The 11,879-nt window shown below is 41.3% G+C and overlaps 1 protein-coding gene across 1 annotated transcript; it reads right to left on the bottom strand.

The window, feature by feature from the left end:
- Positions 1-1,052: 1,052 nt before the first annotated feature.
- LOC134821748 (mitochondrial import receptor subunit TOM70-like) lies at positions 1,053-5,865 on the bottom strand. Its single transcript, XM_063832493.1, has 5 exons — positions 5,672-5,865; positions 5,369-5,471; positions 5,083-5,203; positions 4,895-4,931; positions 1,053-4,694 (listed from the first exon to the last, which is right to left on the bottom strand). The coding sequence occupies exons 1-5, from the start codon at positions 5,850-5,852 to the stop codon at positions 3,991-3,993; spliced, it is 1,146 nt and encodes a 381-aa protein (XP_063688563.1). The 5' UTR covers positions 5,853-5,865; the 3' UTR covers positions 1,053-3,990.
- Between the last annotated feature and the right edge of the window lie 6,014 nt (positions 5,866-11,879).

Raw genomic sequence — 11,879 nt, 5'->3', positions numbered from 1 at the left:
CTGGACTGCTTGGAGTGGTTATAATAACATAAACCCGCCACGCAAAGGGTTTATATAACAGATCATCCCGCGCTAGCGGGATGATCTGATAAACACATACGAGTGCGCGCAGCGCACGAGTTTTGTGTTAATATGTAATCCCGAAGCGCCAGCTGAGGGATTACATTTATTTAGCCCTGAGCGTGAAGTGTTTATGGATTATAATTATCTCCGGCGATTTCGACAAGGGATTTATACTTTAGATGAACACGATTGGAAAGCAGTTCATCAATCTGAATGTCAAACCGATCTGTCATAGTGGAGCAATAGCTTGAACGTTAGCAGGAACAAGAGCTGGAAGGAGAGCAAGCAAAACAATACTATTTTTAGGGCACGGACAAGGGTAGCTGGCTAGTCGCCAACTTCTCACGCCACGCGTTGGAGAAATTCCAAGAATTAGCTGCTTTGGCAACGATCCCAGGAATTTGCGTGTAAAAGAAGTGGACGGTTACGATGTTTCATATCACGTGGTGCGCTTTCGTGTCACGTGGTATAGACTCGGCGTATGCTATTGGTGGCACGTGGTACGCACGTGACGCGCCCACGTGATCGCGCGTCTAACTGTTCTACTATTATCGAGTTCTAATCAGCAGTATCATTGATTATTGTAAGTCGGAGAATTGAATGATAAACATCAGTTACGACTAAAAAGCGGGCCGGGTTTATACAAATTTCCGGGGCGGGATGATATCACCTTGAGATGTTTATCTAACAGCGGGCCGGGCTGAGTGATAATATGATCCCGCGTCGAAATCCCGGAGATATTTATATCTGAAACTCCTCGTCACAGAGACGGCAGAGACGGCGGTGAATACTGAATACCTTAGTCGACGTTTCAGTGAAATCACTAATCAGTAGTCACGTGACTGCAGCTTTTAAAAACTTCAGAATAAGATTGTCTGATTGACAAGGTTATGACCTTGTATTTGTTTGCGTTTTAGATATTAGATTAGGGTGTAATTCGTGTAAAAATTCGAGAGTTAAAATTTGAGGTAGCAATAATTTCACTGTTAAAGTATAAACGATTATCACGATTGTAAGGAATTAAAAGAAAAAAGGGATACAAATTAGACATTTATATCAAAATCACAATAGTCAAAACAGCATCAATATGAATAAATTCATCAATATTCATTTCCGCTTAACTTAAGCTCTATAAATTTTGAAATATTTTAGCTGAACTGTAAGTCATTGAATATCTTAATTTATACGTTATTTTAATGTAAAATTTAAGCTCTATCAATATTCCATAATAACGATCACTGTACGAAGAAAACCAGATGGGTTAAACACGATAATTACGTCTAATGTCATTAATTTATATAAACCGATACCCATATTTTAAAAGTTTTAAAAAACAATAAAAGTATGGATTCGATAAAATATGCAACTCACGAATAACTATACAAGTACAACCTAGAGCACATTCCTTTCAGTACAAAACATTAACATTGTCCACGAACCTTCCTGGGCTTTATCACCAGATATTTCTCAGTTATTTAGAATATATATTCGCATGTATCCACACTATATTTACATTACACGTTCAACGTGATATCATTATCAGTGCAGTATGTACAACACCAACTACACCGATCAATTGCCAATCTGCGAAACATTTAATTATTATTATCACTTCGAGATGGCCAGGCCTACTCTCATGCTGTCTATATGTGATGATTAACTCTGAAAAACTAGGGACATAACAACTGGGGAATGATCCCAGAACCTCGAGATTTCGCGTCTCTTGCTCTACCAATTGAGCTACTGACCCTGATTCCCAGAACGAAATCACCACTCATATACAGCACAATTTCATGCTTTGTGTGGAATATCATTTATCAGTTATTTATAATGTATGGGAGGCTTCGCCGGTTATACTAAAGACTCGAGTTGATTCCCCCTTTAAGATTTAGTCACCTCATACACTAAAGCTAAGACAGTACCCTATACATCCACACGAGAACTCATTTATTCTGGGGCATCCGGCCTTTCTGAAAATTCTACAGTATTTTCTGGCCGAAACCAAATTCCTTCACCTTTGATGGCCCTCTCCTGTGAATCAAATACACTTGAATCTATAAACTTATAGTCCGGTAAATGTGTGCTGTTATCGACAACACGCTGAAGAAAATCACTCTTCTTTAGGAAAACATGTTCTCCTTTATTAAATGTAGGTTCCACAATGTCCCCCTGATGAAGTCCTGGATCCTTTTTCCACGTATCAGCTAAATTGCGGAGGATACCAGTCCTAGGTCCGGTACCATGCTTCGAATACGATTTCCACTTACGTGCTATAACGTCAGAAAATTCCAGGCGCTCCTCACCACCAAGTTTGCCTATAACTACAAGGTAAGCTCTAGCTCTACTCAATGTCACATACATCGACGACAGTTGAAATGACATATACGATCCTATAACATCAGGTTTTTTCCCGCTTTGCGGGATGAAACCCTTTCGATTAATATTTTCCCGGAGATTAGCTACATATATCACAGCCTTCCACTCAGATGCCTGAATGCAATCACGATCAGTGATCATTCGTATGGTAACTTCATCTAATTTACCTTGCAATTTCATCATCATTTTCATTGGTATGGGACAAGGTTCTTCTTTGCTGCCGTGGTTGACGAGTGGAGTGTGCGAGTCAGATATAATCGCTACGTCTGCCGGAGATAGGTGATCACCCAAAAGAAGCAGTTTTTCAAGTTCGTCTAATATTACTTTGTGTACCAAATATTCTTGAAAATCGCTATTTTTAACAAAGACACAAACTGGTTTTGGGCCATTGATTTGATGACCAGGTCCTTTGTATAATTTAGGTAGCTTAAGTGTTTTTTTCAGTTTTGGTCCAGCAAAATGGTTTGCTTTGTGCATGTATACATTCTCTATAGCAAGAGTGATGTCTACTGTATTTCTAAGGCCTCTTGATAGTGATCGAAATAAGTCGTTATTCTTTTCAAACTTGTCATCAAGAGCGTTTCTTAAATCTCTATCGTAAAGGAATAAAAGCTGCCGGCGCCGTAAAAATGATCCTAAAGATTCATGTTTTAACTTGAATGAAACAGTCATTTGACTTTGGTCGTAAACCAGCCAGAAGTATGAATCTGACAGCGTTTCCACACCAATTCTTTTAGTCATCTCTTGGAAAAGTCCTCGAATTAGACCTTGGGAAAAGCCTGTATCATATTCATAATGAGGATCATTGTCTATATGGAACGCTAAACGTTTATCCAAGTAGTTATGAAAGTCATCGATAAATATGTGGCAATGTTTATGATTGATCACACTAAAGAATGCTTCTTTCACAATTCCACGAAGAAGTTCTCTGGCCAAAAATGTGGTTCTCGTAGCGATTCATGATGCAAAATAAAGATGTCAGATGCTGCATCGTTGCTGTTGAAAGCTTCAAAGAAAAGGTCATTTTTCTGTAATTTCAAATTTCCATATCTGGAATTATGTCCTCCGTACACACTGTGTGAAACCATGACCCTCATACCAACCTTGCTAAAAAGTTCTTCAACACCTGCCAAATCCATAGTTCCTGTTAAAAGAAGGAATTTCTTCTTTCCATCCCTATTATTTGATGATCCTCGAAAGAGTTGTATTATTTTGCCAAAGAGCAAAATCGTTTTTCCAGACCCAGCTGCTCCCACGATGAACTGGGACATTTTACTTTCTTGAAATATCTGCAATTGTTCATCAGTGAGGCAATCGATGCCAAGAAACGTTTTGAATATATCAGGACTCACTTCGACACTTTTTGACACTGGTTTCTTCAAATATTTCCTGTGAGTTATGTGCTCAGATTTTATTGCCTCGTCAACCTGTCTGATACAATATCCTAAGCTGCATATGTCAATATTACAGATGTTTTTCTTGTCAATACACCAAAGTCCAATTAAGGAAGCTTCAAGGCGCTGCATTATCGTTCTGTCGCCAGAAGAAATGTTAGGTTGGAGTAGACCTGCCATAATTATCAGTCCACCAATTGCTGAAGTTCTGGATTTCTTCCTGGAATAAAACCTTGATATTCCCCATTTTGTTTGCCAGATATGCCTTGTATGAAGGAAAACTAGTGAGATCGACTTTTGCTGTCTTAGGGAAGACAGTAAACTGGAGAATCGTCAAGTCAGATGTTAAACCCCCAAATTTCATGTATATATTTGAAACAAGTTCGTATGCTCGATCAAGCTGCTTTCTAGATTCAATTACATTTTTCTTAAAGTTATTATTACTAATTTGAATGGGGGACTTCACTTCGAACAGGACTATTGCTTGATCTCTAACAATAACCAAGAAATCCTGCTCTCCTTCTCCTTGATTTTTAGAGGATTCTTCTGACATAGAGAACAATTGAGCTTGTTCTTTACTGAAATCAAAGCTATGCAAGACAACTATCTTTCCTTTAGCTTCTAAACTCTCCAGTGCCCTAAAGAGGTCAACCTCGGCATCATACTGAACTTGTTGGTCTTTTTGTTTCAAGCTCAATTGAGAAGAATCCTCTTCTGAGAAGGCATCAACGAAGGTCTGTTGTGGAGCAGGAGGGAACATAGCAGGAGTATCATACTCCATCTTATACCTCGCCTGACGGTCAACGTAAATCCGTGCTATCATATCACCTGCAGCTTCGATCTTGTTCTCCGACAAATCGTCTGAAGAGGCCCAACATTCATTTATGCATTTTCTACAAATTATTGATTTGAATTGCTATTTTTATCATCAAACATTTAACAATTTCATTCACAAGTTCATGTTTTCATCCAGTTATCGATTTACTTTTGAGGATCAAAAAGGAATGATCTAATTTTAAAAAATTGCTAAATTTATTACGCTATTTAGACTGGCAACGCACCTGGTTTAAGCAGAGCGTCCTTGACGACTGCATAAACCTGAATTATCAGTGTGATTTATTGTTAAAAAATTATACCATCATTCATCTCTCCCTTCGATTTAAAACTTTTGATTTTGTACTTCACTATTTTTTAATTATCAGAGCTTTAAAGTTAACTTTAAAATTCTAGAAAATATAGCTTTATTAACCTTTTCTAGTTCATCAGAAATATTGATCTTTTCGTGAAGCAACATCGCCTTTTTATAACTCCACATGGCGTTGTAGACTTCGCCTAGATTAAAACAAGCTTTTCCTTTGCGCTCCAGAGCCCTTAAAAGAATTTCGATTGAGTCATCGAACGAATCACTCTTTAGAATAACGTTCTTTTTTAACTACACAAAATTAACATGTTATCAAGATTATAACAATGAAGCGTATAGGTTTATCAACATGAGTAGAATTAATATTAAATTGGAATCATTGCAGGAATCAAACCTGGAAATATCTCTGTTAACAGCACTATATTTTTCTCCAATCTCGAGTGCTTTAGAGCATACATTCTTTGCCATCAGATATTGCCCTTTTTCAATGTAAACCGCTGAAAAGAGTTTGAACGTTAATTCCACAAACACGTGTTATTGTTTGTCATCCAAACCATCAGGTCATCAGGTGACCTGATGATCAGGTGACCTGGTGGACAAATTTCATTATAACGTTTCCAGTCTTTATTAAGAGGTAATTTAGGCCAAATCTAAATTCAATTTAAGACGAATTTAAAGTAGACTCTAAACTGCCTACCTCCTTTATTATTGTAGAAAACCACCTGAGTAGGATCCAATTGTATCGCTTCGTCATACAAAACGAGAGCTTTGTCATATTCCTTTTTCTTATACGCTTCATTTGCCTGGACTTTTTTCTTGATAGCAGCCTGCTTCTGAGTTTCGTCTACTTCAATATCTCCTTGAGAGAATCTGGACATTTCCTACTAAACTGTACATTTCATGGATTAAAATAAAATTACATATTTTCGTTCAGTCGCCTGCACTGTGCAGGTAATCGTGACTATGAAATAACATAATTTAATGACGAATGCAAGCTAAACAAACCTATATCGGGGGGATCAGGTACCAAGTGCCGTGCGTGACGTCGACTAAGTGCAACTTTGGAATGTACAAAAAAGACCCACCCACCCCCTTCGCGGTACTAACTTTTTTTTCGGATGATATTTAGGACACCCACCCCTTTTGCGGTACGAACTGTTGAGAAATTACGGTACTAACTGTGTCTTGGTATATAAAATAAGATACCCACCCATAAATTGCTTTAAACAGCTCATTAAACATTGGGAAATGGGCATATTATACCCATTATTTAGTAGGGGTTTTGTTTTCAATGTAGTCGAATTACATAAAAAGTTACAAAAAAAGGAAAAAACCTCAAAACCCATTCCCAAAATTGAAATTAGGGGTTTAATGGTTTTTTTTTGGACACCCCCCTTAGTACCATGTACTGTTTTTCTGGGAAATGAGCAGCAGACCCACCACTTACAAAAGTACTAACTGCGTTTTGGAAGAAAATATGACCCACCCCCCCCCCCCCTCCCCCAACGTGACGTACGATTCTGACCTTATGATCCCCCGCCTATATATATATCTAAAATATACATAGAGTATGAAGATTGAAGGACCTATACAAAACGTACAAATGCATCATGAGCCGAATTATAGTGATCATAACATAACAATACATGATTGTATAATGATATTAAGTTGCACAACTGCTCGTTCGTAGAGTGAAGTATGTGTCAGTCGTCTGTACGATTGTATACGGTAAGAGATGCATGTAAAAGATGTATTGTATTGTGTGTACAAGTATAAATTAAACATTCAGCTAAATCACGTAAGGTTCATACATGTAGAGTCCTATAGATACGGGATAACCAGTGGTTATCAATGTGAGCAGGCCGAAATCTCGATTAGTCAGCGATATATTGTGCTTTTTAAAAATTTTGTATCTGAAAAAAGTTCATTTTGCTGCGTTGTATTCAATGCGAGTCAAAACGAGATTTTGAGTTTTGCAGTTAGCAAAACATTAAAAACATACTTCTTTGTACTATTTTCCGGTTTTATAGTAATTCTGTTTATGCTCATGTGCCGAAATTAGTATAAAGATGATTAACACATAACATAATTTCAGAAGGGAAAGCTTTTTGGTTTACTCTTTTACACTAAATACATGTATGGAGAATCCATAATCAGTCAGCTATGATGCACCAATTAATCTTCGGTCGTCCAAAGAATTTTCAGGTAGATAAATTTTTAGATTAAATGAGATTTTGTACATAATTCAATGTTTCAGATAAAATGGCTTGCATCATTTCAACAATTCTTTGAGTTAATAATCAACCACAGACACCATCCGCCTTTTGACATCATGCTGAGAACATAATAATTGGAGTGATACATTGACAGGCTCACTAGTTACTATTCTAAACTCTAATGCGTGTGTGCTGGTGACGTCACGTGAGGGAGTGTGACGTCACCCCAAGGTACTAATCCTCCTCACTAGTTACTATTCTAACGAGAAGAACTCTAATGCTTGCAATACTAAGTGTGCTGGTGACGTCACACTCCCTCACGTGACGTCACCCCAAGGTACTAATCCTCCTCACTAGTTACTCTTCTCACTAGCAAAACTCTAATGCTTGCAATACTAAGTGTGCTGGTGACGTCACACTCCCTCACGTGACGTCACCCCAAGGTACTAATCCTCCTCACTAGTTACTATTCTAACGAGAATAACTCTAATGCTTGCAATACTAAGTGTGCTGGTGACGTCACACTCCCTCACGTGACGTCACCCCAAGGTACTAATCCTCCTCACTAGTTACTATTCTAACGAGAAGAACTCTAATGCTTGCAATACTAAGTGTGCTGGTGACGTCACACTCCCTCACGTGACGTCACCCCAAGGTACTAATCCTCCTCACTAGTTACTCTTCTCACTAGCAAAACTCTAATGCTTGCAATACTAAGTGTGCTGGTGACGTCACACTCCCTCACGTGACGTCACCCCAAGGTACTAATCCTCCTCACTAGTTACTATTCTAACGAGAAGAACTCTAATGCTTGCAATACTAAGTGTGCTGGTGACGTCACACTCCCTCACGTGACGTCACCCCAAGGTACTAATCCTCCTCACTAGTTACTCTTCTCACTAGCAAAACTCTAATGCTTGCAATACTAAGTGTGCTGGTGACGTCACACTCCCTCACGTGACGTCACCCCAAGGTACTAATCCTCCTCACTAGTTACTATTCTAACGAGAAGAACTCTAATGCTTGCAATACTAAGTGTGCTGGTGACGTCACACTCCCTCACGTGACGTCACCCCAAGGTACTAATCCTCCTCACTAGTTACTATTCTAACGAGAAGAACTCTAATGCTTGCAATACTAAGCAACAAATTAACTTATGAAAAGTATGGCCAAGATTGGGAGATGTGGTTAATAATATGGTGATTGGTGGTGTGTTTGTGGTAAGTTTGCTTGTTTGATAGACATTAATTATTTTGCCCCTACGGCCCTTAGACTTTTCTCAGCTATACAGCTTAAACGTTAAATATAGTTCAGTGATTCCCGCTCGAGAGTAGCAATGTTTTAAGCCTTCTCAACATGGTGTAGAGAGCTGTGGTTCTTTCTCGAAATGGAATAATTCTCAAAACTTCTACAAAAACTGCAACTGAGGGATCTTTTTACTACTAATTTAAAACTAACCTTCTACTGAGTACACAATGTGTACCCATTAATCCACATTTTCAGTAACCTATAAGATATTAAGAATCAAACTTCTATCTAAAACAGATTCATAACTTTAAAGTGAGTAGCTCACGATGGTCCCCATCACTATCAAGTATCACCACGTGATTCTAGTTTTTACACATTCAACGTGTGCACTTCGCATTAGTCACTGTTTGCCACGGTCTGAAATCGACCCTATTTTTTACCGAATTTTTGTATGTATATTATATCTGTTGCCATTTTACTTACACCACGACATACATTTTAACACGAATTTTAGCAAAAATTCCGTGAGAGATATTCTATTGATACTTTTTTGGCTGGGCCAAATGCTTTTATGGCCTTTTGACCAGTATGAAGAAATACAAAATTGGCTAATGAATAAATAAACTAGGTCGTGAACATTGGACCCCCAGGTGGTGTCAAAATCGCAAATTAGATAAATATCGTTGTCTTTTGACACCACTTTAGATGGCTTTCTGCTAGTAAGGCCCTAATGCTATTAAGATGGAAGGCTACCAACCAATTAGAGTATAAGGCCAGCAATACCTATGAATTGAAAGTGTATTGGGGGGGGGGGGGGTGTCATGTCCGTCTATGTCCGCCTATGTCCTGTCCTTTTTGGATTCTATGAGACAACGGACGTGTTTTTTGGGACATTGGCGGATACGGACGGACATTGGCGAACTCGGACGGACATTGGCGGACTCGGACGGACATTGGCGGACCCGGACAGACATAGGCGGACTCGGACGGACATTGGTGGACATTAGCGGACATTGGTGGACATTAGCAGACAAACATTTTGAGAATTTTTCGCAACTTGTATTATAATCTTGTACAAAACAAACGACTTGTTAATCACACTAAAGCTATTAATAGCTTTAACTTATCTTACTATATATAAAGCGAGACGATATATATTTATCTGTACCATTTTACTGACACCACGGCATCAACTTTAACACGGGTTTCCGCAAAAACCGTACAAGATATAAAACTGAAACTTTTTTAACTCATTCAAATGCTTTAATGGCCTTCAAATCAGCATGAAAAAATCGAAAATTGGCCAAGGAATAAGAATTTTAGTACCCAAAATTTGGACCCCCAAGTGGTGTCAAAAACGCGAATTAAATAGGTAATAATTATTTTCACTGGGAGACTTTAGGGTAGGAAACTGATCCGGCCACCAAAGAGCCTTGACACCAGTCTTAAAGGTTTGACGGGTTCCTGCTAGTTATATCAAATTATATAGGGAGCCAGGAAAAGGCCCCAGGAGGAGGAGGAGGAGGACTGGGGAGGAGGAGGACTGTTGAGGACTGATGAGGAGGACTGAGGACGAGGAGGAGTAGGAGGAGGACTGAGGAGGGGAGGAGGAAGAGAACTGGGGAGGATCAGGAAGACCCAGGAAGGGGACCCAGGAGGAGGACCCAGGAGGAGGAGGAGGAGGGCTCAGGAGGAGGACTCAGGAGGAGGAGGACTCAGGAGGAGGACTGAGGAGGACTGAGAAGGAGGAGGACTGAAGAGTACTGAAGAGTACTGGCTGAGGAGGATGGCTGAGGAGGATGGCTGAGGAGGATGACTGAGGAGGATGACTGAGGAGGATGACTGAGAGGGAGGAGAGGATCAGGAAGACCCAGGAGGAGGAGGAGGAGGAGGACCCAGAAGGAGGACCTAGGAGGAGGAGGAGGAGAACTGAGGAGGATGACTGAGGAGGAGAAGGACTCAGGAAGAGGACTCAGGAGGACTGAGAAGGAGGAGGACTGAGGAGGATGGCTGAGGAGGATGACTGAGAGGGAGGAGGAGGACTCAGGAGGACTCAGGAGGAAGAGGAGGAAGAGGACTGAGGAGGAGGAGGATAAGGACTGAGGAGGAGAAGGAGGACCCAGGAGGAAGAGGACCCAGGAAAAGGCCCCAGGAGGAGGAGGACTGTTGAGGACTGATGAGGGAGGAGGAAGACTCAGGAGGACTGAGGAGGGGAGGAGGAAGAGGACTGGGGAGGATCAGGAAGACCCAGGAGGAGGACCCAGGAGGAGGACCCAGGAGGAGGACCCAGGAGGAGGAGGAGGAGGAGGACCCAGGAGGAGGAGGAGGATTCAGGAGGACTGAGGAGGAGGACTGACGATGACTGAGAAGGAGGAGGACTGAGGAGTACTGAGGAGGATGGCTGAGGAGGATGGCTGAGGAGGATGGCTGAGGAGGATGACTGAGGAGGATGACTCAGAGGGAGGAGGAGGAGGACTCAGGAGGAGGACTCAGGAGGAGGACTCAGGAGGAAGAGGACTCAGGAGGAGGACTTAGGAGAAATGAGAAGGAGGACTGAGGAGAACTGAGGAGGAGGAGGACTGAATAGGAGGAGGAGAAGGAGGGAGACTGGGAGAGGACTGAGGAGGAGGAGGACTGATGAGAAGAATGAGGAGGAGGACTGAGAGGGAAGAGGAGGAGGAGGAGGACTCAGGAGGAGGAGGAGGAGGACTGAGGAGGACTGAGAAGGAGGAGGACTGAGGAGGAGGAGGAGGAGGAGGACTGAATAGGAGGAGGAGGAGGGGGACTGGGGGAGGACTGAGGAGGAGGATGGAGGATCGAGGAGAAGGATGAGGAGGAGGACTGAGGAGGAATGAGGAGGACTGAGGAGGAAGAGGAGGAGGATGAAGAGGAGGAGGAGGACCCAGGAGGAGGACCCAGGAGGAGGACTCAGGAGGAGGAGGTGGACTGGGGAGGAGGAGGACTGTTGAGGACTGATGAGGAGGACTGAGGACGAGGAGGAGGAGTAGGAGGAGGACTGAGGAGGGGATGAGGAAGAGGACTGAGGAAGATCAGGAAGACCCAGGAGGAGGAGGAGGAAGAGTAGGAGGAGGAAGCATCTAAATGTTATTTCCATTTTTGTCCGTTTTTGTCCATTTTTGTCCGGTTTTGTCCGCTCTATTTTTTGTCCGTTTTGAAAATATAGGGTACCGAACGGACAAAAAACATGATCCCCCTATAACAGCAAAAAATTGAACATTTTATTTAGCAATTTAGGTGTCCATTAATGTCCGCTAATGTCCGTATATGTCCGCCAATGTCCGCCTATGTCCGTCTATGTCCGCCTATGTCCGCCTATGTCCGCCTATGTCCTGTCCTTTTTGGATTCTATGAGACAAGCGGACATAGACGGACGTGAATTGAAAGTGTATTCAAATTTCCATACGTTTCCCCTCAGTTTTT

This window comes from Bolinopsis microptera, chromosome 10 (assembly GCF_026151205.1).
Source record: "Bolinopsis microptera isolate Bmic1 chromosome 10, MBARI_Bmic_1.0, whole genome shotgun sequence".
Classification (NCBI taxonomy): Eukaryota; Metazoa; Ctenophora; class Tentaculata; order Lobata; family Bolinopsidae; genus Bolinopsis; species Bolinopsis microptera.
The sequence above is the reverse complement of the archived record's forward strand: the minus strand, read 5'-3'. Positions and strand labels throughout refer to the sequence as shown.

Coding starts and splice junctions, on each gene's coding strand:
- LOC134821748 (XM_063832493.1), bottom strand. CDS start 5,852: ATGTCCAGATTCTCTCAAGGAGATATTGAAGTAGACGAAACTCAGAAG. Junction 5,204..5,368: donor GTTAACAGAGATATTTCCAG/GTTTGATTCCTG, acceptor AATTCTTTTAAG/GGCTCTGGAGCGCAAAGGAA. Junction 4,932..5,082: donor TTTCTGATGAACTAGAAAAG/GTTAATAAAGCT, acceptor CTGATAATTCAG/GTTTATGCAGTCGTCAAGGA.